Source organism: Dipodomys spectabilis, unplaced genomic scaffold, assembly GCF_019054845.1.
Source record: "Dipodomys spectabilis isolate Male_0828 unplaced genomic scaffold, ASM1905484v1 ptg000459l, whole genome shotgun sequence".
Taxonomy (NCBI): Eukaryota; Metazoa; Chordata; class Mammalia; order Rodentia; family Heteromyidae; genus Dipodomys; species Dipodomys spectabilis.
The window spans coordinates 996,691-1,019,690 of NW_024871136.1; the positions used below are offsets into that span (position 1 = coordinate 996,691).

Below are 23,000 nucleotides of genomic sequence, written 5' to 3' on the forward strand. Positions count from 1 at the left end.
GGCAACAAGACCTTACTCAAAATATAAGGAGCTCAAAAAAGTCTGGAGGCATAGTTCAAGTGGTAAAGTACTTGCCTAGAAAGTATGAGGCTCTGAATTTAAGCTCTAGTACAATCAAAAAGTAACTTAACTGTGCGTAACTGGTGGCTGATGCCTATAACCTTACCTTAGCTATCAGGAGGCTGAGATCTAAGGATTGAGGTTCATAACCAGTATAAGCAGTGTAGCCTGTAAGGTTCTTATCACTAATTAACAACCACAAAAGTCCAAAAGTGGAGCTGTGATTCAAAGTGGCAGAGTGCTAGGCCTTCAGCAAAAAAGCTTAGGGCCAGTGCCCAGGCCTGAAGTATAAGCCCCAGGCCTGTTGGGGAAATAAAACAAACTGAATGGAAGTGAAAGGGAAGGCTAAGAACAAAACAGAAGGAGTAAATATGATCAAAAGACATTGAATGCATATATAGAAATATGACAAGGAAACTTATTTGAATAATATATACTAGTCAGTTTTTTAACAGTCAAGATTGGTGTTAATTAGAGGGAAATAGTTTTTTATATAATGTATTTTTCTCCTCACTTATTTCAGATTGAGGTTGTACTTGATCAAGTGTCCCTATACGCCTTAATAGGTACTAATATGTTTTATAAATATTATTTTCTCTTGGAGTTCATTTCATAAAATATTATTTTATATGATTATATGCACATAGCATCTGAGCCCTTGTCATCTGCTCTTATGTATGTCCTCCTTTGGCTTTAGTCTGTGAATGTCTAGAGTCTTACATAATTTATCATGTCCTCATATATGTCCTGGTAGATGCCCTGTGTGTGTATTCAATGTGTTTATTTGTGGATTTTTTTTATATTTGTGGATTTATAGTCACATTCTAATTACCACAAATGAGGGAAACCATGCAACCTATGTTTCTTTGACTCTGGCTTACCTTGCTTAACATAATTTTCCCCAACTTTTTCCATATCATTGTTTCTGATGGATAAATGAACTCTTAAGAAAAGGAAACAAGGGAGGGGGGTAGGTGGTGAGGTGAGAAGGAAGGGATGATAGGGGGAAAACAAAAGAGGAGGCAACAATTCTCGATAGGAAATGTACTCATTACCTTGCTTATGTAAACTGTACCCCTCTGTATACCAACTCTACATTAAAAATAAAAATGAGTAATATTTTTTAAATACCATGGTCCTTCTGATCTTCCCCTCAAGTACATTGGATCATGGGAATTACCTGTTATACCTGGCCTTCTTCAGTTTTTGTTTTTTTTTTTGCCAATATTGGGGCTTGAACTTGGGGCTTTGCGTTCTTGCTTGGCTTTTATGTTTGTCACCGTGCTCTACCACTTGAGCCAGATGTCCACTTTTATTTTTATTTGCTAATATTGGAGATAAAGGTCTCTCCAATTTGTCTCCCCAGGCTTGCTTCCAAACCATGATTCTCAGTTCTACTTCCCAAGAGGGTGGGATTAGAGCACTCAGCTCCCCACTTCTGTTCTTTTTTTAAGAGAAAACAAGTGACAGTATCACATCTGCTACCAAATTAAACACTTGTAAACTATTAGTGAAATTTAGAATCATACAACTGTCAGAATTTGAAGAAAATTGGATACTTTGTAGTACAACCTCCATTGAAATTACGGAATCTGAGGCAAAACAAGGGACAGTTACTTGTAAAAGGTCACATAGTGAATATCAGAGCTGTGACTAGAGCCCACGTTATTTATTTCCCAGCCTTGTGTTCCTGCAATAGATACCATAATGACCTTTTTTCAGATCTTCACAAATGAACAAGTCTGTGGGCTCTGCAAAGTACAAAGTTCTATTAAGCTTCTAATAGCTGTCCTTAAGTTTGGTGACTAATCTCAACTTGTTATAGCTCATTAGGTACTGGAAATAGACTCACCAAGTTTCTTAGTCAAATACTGAAAAACATTTGCTACCTGCAATTTTGCAAGCACAATTGAATTTTCTTACAAGTCTCAATTTGAAGGTCCATTTGGCTGTTTGCACAGAATACTTGATGCACAGCTGTGTTCCAAGGAACCAGCATCAGGCTTGTTATCAATGAGTCAAAAATATGGCTACTCTTTCTTTGAGTAAGGAGAAAACATTATCATTTTTATGAACTATATTGATCAAAGGACAAATATTGTGTTTTGTTATTCTGTGAGCACAGGATATAATACAACCTACCCTGGTAAATGAAAGAATGAAAGGCTGTTTTGTCATTTCATGTTCTTGCAATGCTACAACCATTATAACCTACCTGTAGCATTTGCTCCTGCTACCAGACTAATGTTTTAAAATATAGAGGTGAATGTGATTAACAAAGTTCTATTGTAGTGTTATTATATATGTTATATTGTAGTGTTGGATCCAAAAGATAAACATTCTTAAACATTCGCAGGATCACTCTCTCCTCAGACTTGTGTCCCTCTCCTCCTCCCCTTCCCTCCTTTCCACTCTCTCTACCTTCATCTCTCACAAACACATATATACTGTGAACATGTGAACATGTCAACAACATGTTTATTCTTTTTTTTTTTTTTTTGTCAATCGTGGAGCTTGAACTCTGGGCCTGAGTGCTGTCCCTCAGATCTTCAGCTCAAAGCTAGCACTCTACCACTTGAGCTACAGCGCCAATTCTGGTTTTCTGGTGGTTTATTGGAGATAAGAGTTTCATGGACTTTCTTACCCAGGCTGGCTTTGAACCATGATCCTCAGATCTCAGCCTCCTGAGTAGCTAGGATTACAGGCGTGAGCCACCAGTGCCCAGCAACATGTTTGTTCTTGAGAGGCTGTTTGAAGGGATTAGAAGGGTGAATATGATAACTTTGTTTATTTATTTATTTATCAGTTGTGAGGCTTGAACTCTGGGCTTGGACCCTGTTCCTGTGTTCTTCAGCTCAAGGCGAGTGCTCTACCACTTGAGCCACAGTGCCACTTCCAGTTTTCTATTAGTTTATTGGAGATAAGAGTCTCACAGACTTTCCTGCCTGGCCTGGCTTTGAACCAGGATCCTCAGATCTCAGCCTCCTGAGTATCTAGGATTACAGGTGTGAGCCACCGGCCAGCTTAAACATGATAACTTTAAAGAATGAACAGATACAAAAATATGTTGTATCTGTCAATGAGGATGTCAAAAGGAAACTCATTGAAAGCTGTTGATTAATAGTGGGTAGGAGGAATGGGGTAAGTGAGAGTAAGGGAGAAGGTCAATCTGCATAAACTACTATATGTATGTATATGCACATGTGAAATACCATGTTGAAGTTCCATTAAACAATAAATAAACACACAAGAAAATGTGTCCTATATGGAGAGTGTTTACTAGTGGGAGGAGGAGGACAAACAGAAGGTGGAAGATCATGAATACAGTCGAAGTACTTTATGTACATGTGTGAAGATGGAACAATGAAGCTTGTTGAAATTGGTCTGGAAGCCAGGCGCCAGTAGATCATGCCTGTAATCCTAGTTAATCAGGCGGCTGAGATCTGAGGAATGAGGTTTGAAGCCAGCCCAGGCAGCAAAGTCTGTAAGATTCTTACCTCCAATTAAATCACAGAAAAAGCTGGAAGTAGAGCTGTGGATCAAGTGGTAGAACACTAGCATTGAGCAAAAGGATCTCTGGCCCAGGCCCAAAGTTCAAGCCTCAGGACTAGAAAATAAAAAATTATAAGAGAGAAAGAGACAAAAGAAAGAGAAAAAAAGAAAGAAAAAGAAAAAAAGAAATCGGTCTGGAGGGGTTGGGAAGGTGGCTCAGTGGTAGAGCACTTGCCTTGCATGCCTGAGGCCCTGGATTTGATTCCTCAGCACCACATAAGCAAAAAGAAATTGGTGTGGGAAGACGGAGACGAGAGTGACTGATACCATGAGTCTTTTCCATATAGACTTGTCAAAATAAAACCCCCTTGATGCTAATAGAAATATGAAAAAATCCATATTTATTAACTGCCAAAAATCAATAAAAGATAAGGGGCAGTTACATTTCTCAGCCTAAGTATTTTATGTTTTATTTTTCCTATGTTATAGAGGTTCTCAAACTATCCGTGGAAAATAAGTATATATTGTGTCCCTGATCTCAATGAGTTAATAGTGTATTGTTAATTCAGTAACTAGTTCTAAATGCAACAAGATGCTCAAGTAAGAGATAGGGAGAAGTAAAAGTAAGATTCCTTACATAGATTGGAGAAAAATTATAGAGAATATGAAAAGAACAAAATGATTTTAAGTACCATATTCATAAAGAGGAGACCAATTTATTTTCTTGAGCCAGGATAGTGATCTGATTGACAAAATAATATCTTGAATTGGCTAAGAAACTGAGAATGACAGTGATGAAGATGGTGTTAACAGCTAAAGTATATTGAGTCCTCTCTGTGTATCTGGGAAATGGGTAATACATGTGTGGAAATTGACACCAAGTATGATCATTTGTTCAAAGCCACATTGTGAATAAGTAGTTGAGATAGAATTTGAATCCAAGTCTAATGCTGAAATCTCTACTCCTTTCAATGCTTTGTCAAACAGATAAGAAGGGCCTGGCCTGGGTTGGTAGTCCCTGTAGTATCTTGTGCCTACCAATACCATAACAATCAATACCCTTAGGCTACTGTTCTTATATGACTGTGTACCTATCTCCTATTGTACTGTGATTAAGAGAAGATGAATCATATCTTAGTCATCCATGTTACTCCAGTGCAGTGAAATTGTAGAATATATACTTTAGATAATGTTTACTTTCATTTTTTCTGGTGTTTCTGCAGATTAAAATGCCTCCCAAATATGCTAGAGTGATACCTACTGTTCTTAAGTGAGATAGCTTTAATGTGCCTTATAAAGAAATATACATTGATGAATTTCATTTAAGCACATTACAATGTGAGTGGCTATGAGGTCAATGCTAATGAATCAATAAAATGTATTAAATAAGGTGTCTTGAATCAAAAATGAACAAGAATTATATATCGATTGGTTGATGAAAATGAAACCAATGAATTATAGGAAGCTAACTCTGCATTTTCCCCAGGAGCATTGGTTCACAGTAATATTCTAGAACATAACTATCCCAAATAACAAGGACCAACTATATTTTTTTTATAGAAACACAATTATAGTCTTATGAAAATTGGAGAGTTATATGATGTAAATTTTTCGTCTTGCTATTTGTAAATCTCTATATGTCAATCTCTAGGATCTGTTATCTTTTGGATGAAGTCAGTTTTATCTCAATGATATTAAATATGCCATTTATAATTTTAGACTTACATCATTTTATAGTTGTAAATTGTTTTAAATTATGGATTCTCGTTTGTGTGAAAGCTAGATCATCTCTAGTGCTACTTAATTAATGAAAACCTTATGAAGCTAAGCTTTTTAATACCCTCAAACTCTTAATACCTAAAAAAAATCTTACCTGAATTTCTTTTTTCTTTTTAAGTTTTTTTATTGTGAAAATGATGTACAGAGGGGTTACAGTTACATGACTAAGTTAATGAGTACATTTCTTATCAAGCATTGTTGCCTCCTCCTTTGTTTTTCCCCAACCATTCCTTTCCTCCCACTTCCACAATTACACCCCCCCCCCATTGTAAAGTTCATTGTTCAACAGTGTCTTCTTGTACATCTCATTGTTACAATGGGTCAACCTGTATCCCTATATAAACATTTTGTTTTATCCGTCCCCTCCCCACATTATACCAACATCAAATAAAGTGAAAACAGGGGTTATACCGTGGGGGAGGAACATACAAAGCAACAAAAAAAAAATCACATGGTACCTTATAAATATGTTAGAATCAATAACAAGAAAGAAAAAACCACTTGTGTCCCTATCTTGGGGTTCATTTTGCTTAACATCATCTTATCTGGTCATATGTACATACCTTTTGACCTTTTCTGCTTGTCCAAGACATATGCTAGTTATTGCAAATAAGGGAAGCCATGGGACCTATGTTTCTTTGGGCCTGGCTTACTTCACTTAATATAAGTTTTTCCAAGTCTTCCATTTCCTAACAAATGGGGCAATGTCATTCTTTCTGATGGAGGCATAGAATTCCATTATATATATATGTATTATATATATTATATATATATATAATACATATATATATCACATTTTCTTGATCCATTCATCTACTGAGAGGTATCTGGGGTGGTTCCATATCTTAGCTATGGTAAATAATGCCGCCATAAACGTAGTTGTTCTGGTAGCTTTAGTATGGTCTTGTTTGTGATCATTTAGGTAAATGCCCAAAAGTGGGATTGCTGGGTCATAGGGGAGCTCTATGTGGAGTCTTTTGAGGAATCTCCATACTGCTTTCCAAAGTGGTTGAAGAAGTTTACATTCCCACCAACAATGCAGTAGGGTTCCCTACTGGCCACATCCCTTCCAGCATCTGTTGTTATTAGAGTTCTTGATTATAGCCATTCTAACTGGGGTGAGGTAGTATCTCAATGTTGTTTTGATTTGCATTTCTTTTATGGCTAGGGAGGTTGAACATCTTTTCATATGTCTTGGCCATCCTTCTTTCCTCTTCAAAGAAGTTTCTCTATAAGTCTTTAGCCTACTTATTTATTGGGCAGTTGTTTCTTTGGAGATTTGTTGTTGGGGGATTTAATTTTTTCAGTTCCAAGTATATTTTAGATATGAGACCCTTATCTGTTGTATGGCTAGTGAAGATCTTCTCCCAATCCATGGTCTTTCTGTTGATCTTGCTAGCTATGTCTTTTGCCATGCAGAAGCTATGCAGCTTCATGCAATCACATTTGTCCAACCTTTCTTTGATTTGTTGTGTTTCTATGGTCTCTATTGAGAAAATTTTGGCCTGTGCCAAGGAGAACTAGGGTTACTCCAGTTCTGTCTTGTAATGTTTTCAGGGTGTCTGCTTTGATTCCAAGGTCTTTGATCCATTTGTAGTTGATTCTGGTACAGGGTGATATAGAAGGATCTAGCTTTAGTTTTCTACAAGTAGTTAACCAATTTTGCCAGCACCATTTACTGAAGAGGCTGTCTTTCTTTCATTCTATTTTTTTAGCTCCCTTATCGAAGATTAGATGGCTATGGGTCTGAGTGTTCATTTCTGGGTCTTCAGTTCTACGCCATTGGTCCTGAGGTCTGTTCTTGTACCAGTACCAAGCTGATTTGAATACTGTGGGTTTGTAGTAAAGTTTGAAGTTTGATATTGTTATACCTCCAGTACTGTTCTTTCTACTAAGGATTGTTTATGCTATTTGGGGTATTTTATTGCTCCATATGAATTTTTATATTACTTCTTCTATTTCCTTGAATGAGGTTGGAATATTGATAGGTATCACATTGAATTTGTAGATAGCCTTGGGAAGTATTGCCATTTTCACGATGTTAGCCCTTCTGATCCAGGAACATGGGAGGCTTTTCCACTTTCTAAGTTCTGCTTTGATTTCCTTTTTTAGGTTTTTAAAGTTTTCATCACGGAGGTCCTTCACTTCTTTGGTTAAGTTAATTCCTAGGTATTTTATTTTTTGTGGGGCTATTAAAAATGGAGTTGCTTTCCTGATTTCAGCTGCCCTCTTCTCATTGTTGGCATACAGAAAAGCCATTGATTTTTGAGGGTTAATTTTATACCCTCCTACTTTACCAAATTTTCAAATCAACTCTAGGAATTTGGGAGTGGAGTCCGTGGGATTCTTTAAATACAATATCATATTATCTGCGAAGAGGGAGAGGTTTACTTCATTTTTCCCTATTTGGATACCCTTATGTTTGCATCTTGTCTTATTGTTGTAACTACATATTCTAATATTAATTGAAGAGAAGTAGAGAGAATGGACAACTGTGTCTCATTCCTCAGTTTAGAGGAAATGGCTTTAGTTTTTCCATATACAGCCTTTACTGTATTGAGGAATGTTCCATGGATTCCTATTTTTTCCAGAGCGTTCATCATAAAGGGGTGATGGATCTTTTAAAATGCTTTTTCTACATCTATTGAGATAACCATGTAGTTCTTATCCTTGCTCTTGTTGATATGATGAATTATATTAATTGGTTTGTGTATATTGAACCAGCTTTGCATCCCTGAAATGAATCCTGTTTCATCATGTATGATTTTTTTTGATGAAATGTTGAAGTCGATTGGCCAAAATTTTGTGGAGAAGTTTTGCATCAATGTTCATCATAGAAACGGGCCTATAGTTCTCTTTCTTTGATGAGTCCCTGCCTGGTTTTGAGATAAGGGTTATGATGGCTTTATAGAAATAATTTGGTAGTGAACTTCCTCTTTCAATTTTATTGAAGAGTTGGAGGAGTATTGATGTGAGTTCTGCTTTGAAGGCCTTGTAAAATTCTCCTGTAAATCCATTCCATTCTGGGCTTTTTTAGATGGCAGGTCTCTTATTGCTGTTTCTATTTTGATGATTGATATAGGTCCGTTAATTTGGTTTAATTCACCTTGGTATAGTTTTGGCATGTCAATACTTGCTAGGAAATTGTCCATTTCTTCCAGATTCTCAAAGTTATTAGCATAAAGGTTTGAGACATATTCCCTTATAATGTTCTGAATATTGGTTGTTTCTCTGGGGAAGTTTCCATTCTCACCTCTGAGTTGGTTTATATGGGTGTGTTCTCTTCTTTTTCTGAAAAGATTTGCTAAGGATCTGTCAATTTTATTAATTTTTTCAAAGCACCAACTCTTTGTTTTGTTGATTCCTTCTATGTTTTTTTAAAAAAATTCTGATGTGTTTAATTCTGATTTAATTTTAATTATTTCTTTTCCTCTACTGGATTGGGGTTTAGCTTGCTGCTCTTTTTCAAGGAGGTTCAGATGTCTCATTAAATTGCTGGTTTCAGATCTCTCCAATTTGTTGATGTAGTAACTCAGAGCTATGAACTTGCCTCTGAGTACTGCCTTTGCTATGTCCCAGAGGAGCTGGTAATTTGTGTGTTCATTTTTGTTGAATGTTATGAACATTTGAATTTCCTTTCTAACCTCTTCCATGTGATTCAACAGTGTGTTGTTCGGTCTCAATGTGTTACAGGACTTTCTTTGGTGGCCTTTGTTGTTGAGTTCTAATTTTATTCCCTTGTGATCTGAGAGAATGCAGGGCATAACTTCAATGTTTCTGAATTTGGACGAGTTTGCTTTGTGACCTAAAATGAGGTCTGTTTTGGAAAATGTTCCACATGCTGCTGAGAAAACGTGTATTCTGATGTTACTGGGTGAAATATTCAATAGATGTCTGTTAAAACTAGTTGATCTATGCAGTCGTTTAGATCTGCGGTTTCTCTGTTGAGTTTTTCGGAGTTGATCTATCTAATGGGGATAGTGGTGTGTTAAAGTCCCCGACAATTAATGTCTTTGGATCTATGTGAGATTTGAGCGAAAATAGTGTTTCTTGGATAAATTTGGGTGCTCCTTTATTTGGTGAATAAATATTTAGAATTGTAATATCTTCCTGAAGGAGAGATCCCTTAATTAGTATGTAGTGATCTTATTTATCTCTCTGTTTTAATTTGTTGTCTATTTTTTCTGATATTAGGAATGCAACTCCCGCCTCCTTATGGGGGCGGTTTGCTTGGTATATTTTATTCCAGCCTTTCACTTTCAGAATATGTTTGTTTTTATGGGCAAGGTGTGACTCTTGAAGGCAGCTGATAGAAGTTTCTTGATTTTTAATCCAACTAGACAGTCTGGGTTGCTTGTTTGAGAGTTAAGTCCATTAATGTTGAGAGCTAGGAGTGAAGGGTGTTTGGTAGTTCCAGCTATGGTATCCACTTTCTTGGGGCTGTGACAACTAGGTTCTTCTCATGCTTCTTGGATTCTGAGTTTGGGTGTGGTTTCTTGGCCTTTATTGTGGCCTTGTTGGTTTTCTATGTGCAGGACATCTTTAAATATCTTTCGTCTTTCATAGGGCTTGTTTGGTGGAGATATATTGTTTCAGTTTTTCTTTGCTATGGAAGTTTTTTTTATTTGACCTTCCATTATGAAGGAGAGTTTATCTGGGTACAGTATTCTTGGTTGATAGTTGTTTGTCTTTAGGGCCTGGCATATATAATTCCAGGCTCTTCTTGCTTTAACTGTCTCTGCTGGGAATCTGAGGTTAATCTTATTGGTTTCCTTTTATATGTAATTGGTCTTTTCTTCTTGACAGCTTTAAATATCCTTTCCTTGGTCTGAATTATCCTGTGCAGATTATAATGTGACAGTGGGATGTCCTGTTCTGTTCTGGTCTATTTGTGGTTCTAAAAGCTTCTTGTATCTGAATAGGCCTATCCTTTTGCATGTTTGGGAAGTTCTCTGCTAGGATCCTGTTGAATAAATTTTCCAGACCATTAACTTCTGTCTCTAAGTGCCCCTCTAATACCCATTATCCTCAGATTAGGCCTTCTGATGCTGTCTTCCAGATATTGAATAGATCTATCATATTTCTTGGATTTGTCTTGAATAGTTGTATGTTTTTTCTCTATAGTATCTAGGCTGTCTTTAATCCCTGAGATTCGATCTTCTACATGGTCTAACCTGCCGTCAAGATTTTCTACTTTGTTTTTTATTTCCTTTCTTTCTAAATGGTCAGCTTTGATGGCTTCAAATTCTTTGTTGGAGCTTTGTTTTAGATCTTGTATGAACTTCTTTACTTCCTTAATTTGGTGTTCAGTGTTTATTCTCAAGTCACTTAGTTGATTGGTTATGGTTTCCTTGTGCTCCCTGTCCTTCTGACAAGCTCCATTCAACATTCCTTTGTGGTCTCTGTGGATTCCTTCAGTTGTCTGTTTATGGATTCCATGAATGTCCCTATTGTTGTCTATTCTCATCCTCTTCATGCAAGTCCTCTATTACTCTTTGATTAGTTTCCTCATGCTCACACAATTCCTGTAGTTCTCTTTGACTGTTCTTAGCGTGCTAATGCAATTCCTGTCTTTCTCTTTGACTGTTCTCAGCCTGCTCACACAACTCCTGTATTAATTTTTAGTAGCTTCCTCACGCTCAGATTTCTGTATTAATTTTTGGTTAGCCTCATCATGCTCATGAAGTTCCTCTATTAATCTTTGGTTAGCCTTGTTTCACTCTGTATCAAGCTCACACTGAGTCCTTTGCAGGTTTTCAGTCTTTTCATTCACCATGTTTACTAGTAGTGCTTGTAGAGCGTTTTGGAAACTTTCCTCTGTATTATTCATTAACTGTTCTCTCACCTGATTATCATGAGTGGGAGTTGATATACCTGGACTTGCCATTTTTCTTGTGTTTTGCCCATTTGGTATTAAAGTAACACCAATTTTGTGCTACAACACTATTTTAGGCAAGCATCAACCAGAGTCCTGAGTTGCACAGTCAAAATGGCTGCAGATACAATCTAGTTCAACAGATACAATCTATTCAACATAAAAGAACTATGGATTCATGGGCTAAGACCATCAATGAGGGATTCAGAAGACCAGAAACTAATAGGTTTAGGGAGAATTGTGGGGAAAAATAGGTTTAGAGGGATGTGGAGAAGTAAAAGGAAGGAGTGAATTTAACCAGATCCTAATCTCAGAGAAGAAATGGATAGAACAGAAAGGAAGGACAGAGATAAATAAACAAGAAAAATGAAAAAACAAAAATTTAAATTTAAAAACACCTAAAAATTATGCAACTATAAAGAAATGATATTGGGAGAAAAAAAAGGATAGGATGAGAAGAGAGAGATAAAAAGGAAAAATAAAAAAATTTAAATGGAATACGTAAAAATTATATAGTTATAAAGATATAATACTACTATTAAGGAAGTTAAGCCTAAGAGGTTGTGAATTAAGTAATAAATTTCTGAATTAAGTATGTACACAATGAGGGATAAGATCTAATCATCGAGGACGGGTATATATCTGGGGATGAACAGAACAGCAATTAAATCACTGAAAAAAGAAAGGAAAAAAAATGGGCCAAAAAATTAAAAGAGATTTTAAACACACACACACACACACACACACACACACACACACACACACACACACACACACACACACACCTAAAATAAAAATTATGAAGGAAGAAAACATTTAAAAAAAATTTTAAAGTTGGAAAAAAGAGTTCTTTTATTTTTTGGGGAGAGGTGGGGGAAGAACTTGTATCTCCTCTGTGTCCCTAACCAGTCTCTTGATGGAGTCTCTGGTCTGCCTGTAGTATTTGGTTTTCCTGTGGCTTGATTGGTTTTTCAAATCAGTTTGTGTGAGCAGGTAGAAAGAAGCTCTACCTTCCCAGGACTTTGTGATCCTTGTCCCAGACTAGTTCAGTGGGAGGTAGATCTGCTTTGAGTATCAAAAAAGATGGAGATGGCTCTTTCCTCTAGCTTGGAGTTTCTGTGATGAGGCTAGGTTGTGGGTAGGGTTGAGGCCTATCAGTAATCAGTAGCATTTCCCTGAGACACTCACAGAGCCCAGCCTGGAGCCATTCTCAGGGTTTCTGTTTACTGAGTTTCAATTGTTTGTCTTTCACCCTTCCTGCTGTCTAGGCTGAAGTAGGGAGGGGCAGACTCTGGCTCTGTTTACCCAGTGAAGAAAGTTACTGCTTTTGGGGCAGTGCTGCCTCTATCTGGGAAGGGCAACTTTCCCATGGGTGGAGCTCAGTCTGGCAGGTCTGGTCAGGTTGTATGACTTGTGGAATGGCTCCTATTGTTTTTTTCCAAGGCCTGAGTTGGAGCTAGCTGCATTGCTGAGGCCTTTGTCATTATCAAAGATGGAGATTTTCTCTGGTGGTGGGGGAGGTGCTACCTTCCCACTGCTGCTCCATGAGAAGGGGTGAAGATGTCTTGAGGGTACTCATGCAAGTCCCTGGTCTGCGATCAGCAGGATGAAGATTTCTGCTCCTTGTCAGTTTTTGCTGGTGGTGAGTAGAATCCACTTGCACACCACGTCTGGCACGTTTGTCCTGGTCTCTCTCTGTTGATACGGTGGCCATTGCCATGGTGCCATTGGTATACTTGTGTAATTCTCTAGACTAGGACTGTTCACTGGAACACTAAGACTGCTTTCTATGTGAGAGCTTATTTAGCCTCCAGCTTTTCCTCCACCATCTTCTTCTCTCGCTCTTACCTAAATTTCTAAAGTCAGAGTTTACATTATTTCTATAAAGAGATAGTGAAACTTTGCAAGATATCTAAGGTCTCTAATTGCATATTCTTTGCTTTTGTTTCTTACAAATCTTTAAATGTGTGTTTGTTTTTTATTTGTTTGTTGGTCATGAAGCTTGAACTCCAGGCCTGGGTGCTGTCCTGGAGCTCTTTTGCTCAAAGTTAACGCTCTACCACTTTGAGCCACAGCACCATTTCCAGTATTTTTGAGTAATTAATTGAAGAGGAGAGTTTCATGGTAACTTTTCTTCCCCTGGCTGGTTTCAAATCACAATCCTCACATCTCAGCCTCCTGAGTAGCTAGGATTACAGTCATGAACCCACCTGCACCTAGCTAAATGTGTTTTAAAAACATTTTTAGCTCAGGATCCAGTCCAGAGTTAACTCAGTGCTATAATCTACCAATATGGATTCTGTGCTGAAGTGAGTGCTGTTAGCAATTGCTCTTTAGATAGTAATGCCTGCTTGGCTGTTGTAACTGAGAGTTGAAAAGTCCTTGCCTCTGTCTCTGATTTTCATTTGTTATTGGAATTTTCATTGTACTTTTTATGGAATATAGTGTTACAATGTCATACATGTAAACAATTTGTAATAGAAGTTAAAGATAATGCCTTCTTTTCTTAGAAATCTTAGCTTTTTTTGTTGTTTAGAGGAAATAAGCATGGTGGGTTTTTGTGGTTATTATAGTCCTCATGAGAGCCTGATTAACATCAAATACATGTGAGAAGAAAAACAGTGAATAAGCCCAGGCTCTTAACTTCTCTACTCAGAAATCAGAAGGAATAGAAAGCTGTAATTAATTGCCTATTTGCCAAGCACAGACTACTTTATATAACTCCTTATCTAGTCCTCATGATAATCATAAACAGAAAAGTATGAACACTTTTTCAGATACATAAACCTAAGACCTAATTGAGTCAGCCCTGCCCACTAGAATTTTCTGTAATTATGGAATTATATTGTAGCTATCTTTTGCTCTATGTTATTGCTGTTGAGAAAGTGAAGTGGGGGTAATGTAACTAAATTTTTATTTAACTCTAATTAAATGTACTTTCAGTTTGTACAAGTATATGTGACTACTGACCACCATACTGAACAGCTTAAATCTGAGATCTTAAGCAACATGCCTAATTTTAATTAATAACTTTCATAACTGTGCTTAAAAACCAGATCGGTGCAATTCATAAGTTCATATATTTTTCCTATCATGCCACATTTCCCTATCAGTAAAAGTCAGAGTGTCTGGGAAAATAAAAAGAATGGGGAGAGGCTAACCCTACTGACTATATGCTGAAACTGTTAGGTTATAGAAAAATTGTTCATATATTAGCATATTTCAATAGTGTTTTTCTAGGGCTGGAAGTGAGGCTCAGCAGTATCAGACCAGCCTAGCAAATATGAAGCCCTGGCTTTATACTCCAAGTAATGCAAAATAAAAAGTTTCCTTGTTCCATTTACACACAAAGGGGTATCCATGTATATATTGTATGTATTCCCTTCTACCTCTTTGCTGTGCTTTTTAGTTTCATGTAATTCTTTTTTGTTAATCCTTCCTCTTATTTGCTAAGCTACTGAAGTTCTATTAAGAAAGTTCTTGTCTATGCCAATAATTTCTATTGCTTTTTTCTGTTATTTCCTGTAGTAAATTCAATGTTTTGGATCTTACATTAAGATCCTTGATCTACCTTGAATTAATATTAGTACAGAGTAAAAGATAGGGGCCCAGTTTGTCTTGTGTATGTGGATGTCTAGTTTATCTAGAACCATTTGTTGAAGAGGCTCTTTTCACCAATTTACATTTTGGGTTCCTTTACAAAAAATCAGATGGCTATTGCTGGGTGGAATTGCTTCTCAGTCTTCTAATCTGTTCCACTGGTCTTTAGGTGTGTTTTAGTGCTTTTATAATGTTTTTGTTACTATGTGTTTATAGTATAATTTGAAGTGTAATATTATAATAAGTCCAGCATTGGTCTTTTGCTCCATTGCTTTGGCTATTCGGAATCATTTTGCTTTCATATTAATTTTGTCATTTTTTTCTTTTTATGAATAATGACACTTGTAGTATAGTGATTTTCAAATTATTGATTTATTGATCCATGATTGATTAAGTTTATTCCTAAGGATTATATTCTGAGGCCCTCTGGCAGCTATCAGAGAAAGAGCTGGAGAAGAGGGGGAAGGGGAGGGAGAAAGAGTGATCAAATCAAAGCAGTCACTGCTGCATTTCTAGATAGAACAGGAGTTACTCAGGTAGCATAGCTAGAGCATTTGATCAGATAATAAAATCATGGTGCATACTTACTCCTGGTACCTGAAAGGTGACCCATGTCTCAGGCCTGCCTGCTATGGCTTTTCCATGGCAACGTTTTTCCTTTTCCACTTAGGCTACTAGTTAATAGTTTCTTTTAGAACATAGGAAACAAATGGGTGAGCTCAGCTGGTACCTTGCTATGTATTTTATTTTATTTGTCTTGGGATAAAAAGCTTGACCCCAGGTGATTTGTGTCTAGCAGCTTCATGCTTGCTTTCCTTTTGGTCTGTGTGAGGGTAAGGGACTCGGATATCTTGGAGTGGCTTCATCTATTCACAGGCCCATGGTTATGTATTAAGCCTTATGTGAAGATTCTGTGAAGTTTTCTCAGGAATCAAATGTATCTGCATCCTACCCTGGGGTTGGTTGAACAGTGGCCCTCAGGAAGTAGTGCTGGCTGTAGACAAGTTTACCCACTTGTTTGTAAGGATCTGGGCAAGAGGGGTCTTTTGCCTGATTCACTGCAGGATTTCTTCAGAAGACACATATTTGCCTCCTCCTACTGGGCAGTCCTATGCAACAACTCTCAAGATCGAAATCATTTGGGTTCACAGGCTTGCTCCTCTGTCAATAACCCCTCCCCACAGGACACTGGGACAAAGAATGAACCAGAATCTGACTGGTTGTCCAGGCAAGGTTTGCCTACCTGCACCTACTTCTCTGTGCTGATATTTTTGATTAGTGACTCTTGACATAAGCAATGAATGAATAAATGAACAAATTTTATTACTTATTTTTTATATTAATGTGACTAGAATTCAGAGCTAAGGCACTGTCCCTAGCCTTTTTTTTTTGTCAAGGCTAGCACTCTACCACTTGAGTCACAGTTTCATTTCCTGATCTTTTGGTTGCCAATTGGAGATAAGAGTCTCCTGAACTTTCCTGCCTTGGCTAGTTTCTAACCACAATTAGTAGCTAGGATTATAGGTATGAGCGACTCGTGCACTACTTAATTATTTATTTTTAAAGGGATCAAGTAAAGTATATTTGGAGAGGTAGGGGCAAATCCAAGGCTCAATTTTGTCTCCTTGTTTCAATATTATATCAACTTCTCTATTATGTTCAACCTATCTCTTATTGTAGACAGAGACCTCCAATTATACCTTTGGTTCATGACACACTAGAGAAATACTGTCTGTCATCTTGATCCTCCAAAATAGACTATTAGCAATCAGAAAAAAAATGTATATACAGTCCTGTCATCCAGTAGAAGGGATTTTTCAGAATTATATTTAAAAATGAGTATTTAATATTGCACTTGTTTTTAATTATTTAAAGGAAAGCACTAGTGTTCCTGAGATGCATTCAAAATTTACCAGGAAATGAAAATGAAGATTTTTCACGAAGTCTTTTGATGTATCTTTCTCAGATGGGAAAACTGACAACCATACCTGCAGGTCTGCTATATGCATCTATAAGTGTGCATGCAGCTAAAGAAGAGGAACCCAAAAAGCAGTTCGTAAGACCTGAGCAGGTAATTTGCCTACAAATGTTTGTGAATGTTGTTTTGCATAATGTAAAAGCTATGTAGTGGGTTTTTTAAGTTACCTCTATTTATCCAAAATATACTTTGTCTTATGTACATTGTATAAGTAGAAAGAGTTATGTTTTCTCAAAATAAGTAGTATATATGATGCAAACATTTAGTATATTTCTAATATCAATTAAAATAATTGATTATTTTTCTTCATGACTAGTTAACAAGTAGTACAAAGTCTTAGAACTTCTGCTCTGCTTGCCTGCATGCTTTTTCTTTATGGTCTGGACCAGGGCCTTGGTCTCTTGCTTGGCTTTTTACTCACACCTGTCACTCTACTTACTTAAACCACTCCAATTTTGTTGGTTAATTGAAAGTAGAGTCTCACAGAATGTTTTTTCTAGGCTAGCTTTAAACCACGTAATCCTCAGATCTCAGCCTCCTGAACAGTGAGGATTACAGGTGTTTGCTACCTGTGCACAGTAATCTGTTTCTTTTTTAGAATTTTTTTATGTTTTTCTTAATATATATTGTTTATTGTAAAGATATAGTACAGTGAGGTTACAGTTACATGAGTAAGGTAATGAGTCCATTTCCTATTGAGCATTTTTATACCCTCCTTTATTTTTTCCCTACCATCCCTTTCCTCCCCACCCCCTCAACTCCTCCCCTCCCCCAAAGTTGTAAAGTTTGTTTTCAACATACTGTCGGGTACATCTCATTGTTATAATGGGTCATCCTGTATCCTTATTTCAGCATTTTGTTATTTCCCTTCCCCTTCCAAAATTAGAAAAATGTATATACAAGATGCAGGGCACCACAATCAAATAAAGTGACAACAGGGGTTGTACCATGGGAGAAGAACATACAAAGAAACAAAAAAAATCACATAGTATATTATAAGTACATTAAAAAAAAAACAGCAACAAAGATAAAATCTCTTGTGTCCCTATCTTGGGGTTCATTTTGCTTAGCATCAGGTTATATGGTGATATGTACATAGCTTTTGACCTGTTCTGCTTGTCCTAGACATATACTAGTTATTGCAGATAGGGGAAACCATGGGATCTATGTTTCTTTGAGACTGGCTTACTTCACGTAATATAATTTTTTCCAAGTCTTACCATTTCCTAGTAAATGGGAAAGTGTCGTTCTTTGTGATGGGGGCATAGAATTCCATTGTATATATTTACCACATTTTCTTACAACTTTGGGGGAGGAGGGGGGAGGAGGGGCTGGGGGGAAAGGGAGGCAGTGCAATGGGAGGGCAGGGATGGTAAGGGGAAACAAAGGAGGAGGCAACAATGCTTGATAAGAAATGTACTCATTACCTTGCTCATGTAATTGTAACCCTTCTATATGGTATTTTCACAATAAAAAACAGTAATTTTTAAAAAAATTTAATAACAACAGATGCTGGAGGGGATGTGGCCAGAAGGGAACCCTACTGCATTGCTGGTGGGAGTGTAAACTTGTTCAACCACTCTGGAAAGCAGTATGGAGGTTCCTCAAAAGACTTCACATAGAGCTCCCCTATGACCCAACAATCCCACTTTTGGGCATTTACCCAAATGTTCACAAACAAGACCATACTAAAGCTACCGGCACAACTATATTTATTGCAGCAGTATTTACCATAGCTCAGATATGGAACCAACCCAGATGCCCCTCAGTAGATGAATGGATCAAGAAAATGTGGTAAATATATACGATGGAATTCGCTTTTAGAATTTTTTAATTTACTTTTGTTATCTTTAAGTAGTTTTGCAAAGGAATTATGATTTAACAAAGCAGTTTATGAATACAATATATCTTGGACAATGTCACTCCTTTTAAAATTCTCACCCATCCCTCCCCTACCTACCCTTTCCCTTACTTTCTTAATTTTGTAGCATATGCAATGGATTTCTTCCCGTCTTCATCTGTCTACCTCTTCCCCTATCACCCCACCTTACCCCTTATGATTTCCTGGTGTTTTATTTTGCCAAACTTTTAGTAGTCTGATTTCTTTCTTGAAAAATATGTACAGACACACCAAACATTAGGAAGCCTCAGCCTAAAAAAATCATTAAGATTGTCATTTTAGAAGTGACCTTATATATTTTCTGCTTCACCCTTCTATATATACAACGGTAGTCCCCTTTGTAGCAGGCACACTCAATGACCCATTTTCCATATGTGTAAAACAGTATAAAGAAATCTAAGAAGTCCACTTCATTTTCTGGAAGCTGTCAAACAACTTAAGGATTTTTTAATGACCCATACTAACTTACCTCATACTGTCTTCTCTCTATTGATGTTATATTTCTGTTACTGATGTTATACAGAAATATTCTTATTTCACTTAAAAATATAGCCCTTCCAATTATACTTAATACTTTAAGTAATATTTTGCTTCCTGAATAAACATATTAGTTCCTTTAATCATTGCTCCTGTGAAATAGTGAGTTCCTTCACTGTTGTTTTCACCTTGCACACAAGTTCAAAGTGGTTAGATTTTTATTTCAGGAATAAATTTTTTTGGTGCCCATACTGGGGCTTGAACTTAGGGCCTGGGCACTGCCCTTGAGCTTTTTTTACTCCACGTTAGCACTCTACTACATGAGCCACAGCTCTGCTTCTATGTTTTTGACAGTTAATTGGAGATAAGAGTCTCATGGACTGGCTTCTAAACACAATCCTCAGATCTCAGTCCCCTAAGTAGCTAGGATTAGAGGTTTGAGCCACCATTGCCTGGCTTCCAGGGATAAATATTTTTATATCACTGATTGGAATCAGAATCTTTCTCTTGTTCTACATATATTTTTATTAATGCTGCCTAAAATTATACTGGTTTTGTTTTGTTTTTCTTTTGTACCAGTCCTAGAGCTTGAAATCAAGGCCTGGAATACTATTCCAGTCTTTTGTGTTCAAGGCTAGCACTCTACCACAACTCTATTTCTGGCTTTTCATTGGTTAATTGGAGATAAGAATCTCAAGGACTTTATTGACTGGGCTGGCTTTGAACAATACACAGTGATCATACTGTCTTTTTATGTTTATTTTAGTGCTCAATGTAAATTATGCTCATAATCAGTCTTTGGCCATGACATAAAGAACCTGAAGTTTTCTAAAATGTCTTAAACTCTTAGGCTATGTCTTTTGCTAGTCTCTACTTACTCATTTGGATTCTTTGGACTTAGTCACCTGCATAATTATACCTGTTTAAATTTCTTTTTTTTTTGTCTGGCTGACTTACAGTGCCAGCTTGTTGAATAGTAAATGTGATTACTGATTTTTTTCACCATTGTGCTATACGTCTTTCAGCCTTGAATCACACTTAACACTTAGCTACATATATAGCAACTTATTCTTCTGTAAGATGGACCTGCACCTAAACTCTGAGTCAATCATTAAGTAATTTGAAATCATTGGTCAGAATTTTTTTTGTCAGACATGGGGCTTGAACTCAGGGCCTGGGCACTGTCCCTGAGCTCTTTTTTGCTCAAGGCTAGCACTTTATCACTTTGAACCACAGAGCCACTTTCTGTTTTTGAGTTGTTGATTGGAAATCAGTCTCATGGGGACCTTTCTGCTGGGGTCGGCTTCCAACTGTGATCCTTAGATTTCAGCCTCCTGCATAGCTAGGATTATAGCTGTGAGCCACTAGTGCCAAGCTGATCAGAATTCTTAAGAGCAACATAAGTATTCTGTTGTACTACCATAAAAAACTCATAAACTTTTAGAAATTTCAAATATTTCATGATTTTATAATTAAAATGGAACCATCTCATGCTATTTTAAATGTATATACACATATAAATCCTTCTATAAATTGTTTCCCTAGGATGAATTTCTAGAAGCAGAATTTGTAGGTCACAAAGCACAAAAATGAGATGTACAAGTCGTTAAGTCGAAAACCGAATTTTACAACTTTGGCAGCGGGGGTGGAGGGGGAGAAGATGGGAAGGGGTGGGAAGGGGAAACAAAGGAGGAGGCAACAATGCTTGATAAGAAATGTACTCATTGCCTTGCCCATGTAATTGTAACCCCTCTGTATGGTATTGCCTTGCCCATGTAATTGTAACCCCTCTGTATGGTATTTTCACAATTTAAAAAAAGCACAAAAAAAAGACATACTGATATACTAACATGAACAGTAGTAATATTCATATATTTAGCAGTAACAACAAAATAATCATTTCTCAATCTGAGGTGCCACTCTAAGTGGTGGATGATTTTAGTCATTTTCATTAGCAACCTACAATAGACTGACTTATCTACACGCTTACTCTCAGTGCTCTTTCTTCTTATTAATCTTAGGTGTTTTTAAGCCTTTCTATATATATATGCATTTGTAGGTGGGGAGCTTGAAATGAAAGTGAAGAAATAACTAGCATTTCCCCTAATAGCTGAATTTACATATTTAAGAAGTAAATTAGAATGTATTTTCTGTATTATAGAATGCACCATATTCCTGGCTATTTATTGTATTCCCTAGTACATTTTAAATAGAACTTAATTGGATTACTTATTAAACCAAGCTGGTTGACAATCAGCTACATGGTAGGGACTATTTATAAGTCGGGATCCAACGGAGGAATTTATGAAGAGATAAAAATGTGGTTTACATGTAGCATTTCCAAGTACTTTATGATACAAGGTGAGCTATCCCTGTTAAATCTGTTTATAATACAATCTCTACTTAATGAAAAGAAAACCAGAATACTTAATGAAAGAGGTGTTATGGTTTATTTGAATCTTTTAGTAAGTTTGTAGCTAACCACAAAATCCTTTTCTTAGTTCAGCTCATCATATTAAACCATCATTATAAAAAATGTCAATATGCTTCTGCCTTATTAAGTGCCATCTCATGAACATAATTAAATCTCCCTTTGAGAAAATTCTGCAAGGCCACAGGGTAACCATTTGTGAACTGTGAAATTTACAGTATTCAGGTCTGTATAATAACTGGTACTTCGGCTGCATATATACAACCTGCCATAAATATCTCTGGTTGCTTTCGTTGTTTTCTTAAACTTTTCAATGACGTGGATTTGACCTTTTTTTTGTACCAAGAAGTAACTGAGAAGAAAATTATTGATTTAAGAATTGTAGTTACTTTGGTTCAATTTAATTCTAAATGAGGCTTTTATACCTAACAGAATCATAATTTGTAAGTACAGACAGATTGCATTTATACAGTAAGTGGCATTTAAGTTGAAAGCCTCCAGTCCTTAGTGAGAATGCTCTTCTGCCAATGGAGACTATGGTAACATCCCATGTGCTGGTTCCTAAAATAGTCACAGGAGAATTGATATCCTTTTACAATAAATAACTATGCTTGAATGTCCATGCCTTAGAAAGAAAATAGTTTAAAGCATTGGTTCTTAACCATTCTGACCTCTTGGTGAATCTGATAAAGCTTTAGATAGTCTTCCTAAAAATGCATGTGAATAATTTTGTTTATAATAGGCCACATATAAAGAACTTCTTTAAAAACTTGTAATCTAATGTATAATGGGACACAAATTCAGAATCAGAAGATTCGTGTGGGATAGAAGAAAGAATAAAAGTATATAAGAATTGAGCATTGTGGTACACACTAATCCCAGCACAGAGGAAGCTGAGACAGGATTGCTAATTCAAAGACAGCCTAGAATACATCGATCATGTCTCAAAACACAAGGGGAATTCAGGAAAGCAACTCCCTTTGTAATAACCCCACAAAAAATTAAATACCTAGGAATTAACTAAAGAAGTGCAGGAGCTCTATGATGAAAACTTTAAAATCCTGGAAAAGGAAATCAAAGCAGAACTTAGGAAGTGGAAAAACCTCTAATGTTCTGGATTGGAAGGATCAACATTGTGAAAATGGCAATACTTCCCAAGGCTATCTACAAATTCAATGCAATACCTATCAATATTCCAACCTCATTTTTCAATGAAATAGAAGAAACAATCCAAAAATTCATATGAAACAATAAAAGACCCCAAATAGCAAAAATGATCCTTAACAGAAAGAAGTGCTGGAAGAATATCAATACCAAATTTCAAACTCTACTACAAAGCCATACTAAATCAAAACAGCTTGGTACTGGTACAAGAAGGGACCTCAGGACCAATGGAATATAATTGAAA

General features: G+C 36.6%; 1 protein-coding gene across 1 annotated transcript in view; it reads left to right on the forward strand.

The window, feature by feature from the left end:
• Positions 1-23,000, forward strand: part of Apool (apolipoprotein O like) — a 74,691-nt gene that overhangs the window by 25,812 nt on the left and 25,879 nt on the right. Inside the window, exon 2 of the mRNA XM_042668593.1 lies at positions 16,773-16,877. Within this exon, the coding sequence (XP_042524527.1) occupies positions 16,773-16,877 (105 nt within the window). The remainder of the gene's footprint in view (positions 1-16,772; positions 16,878-23,000) is intronic.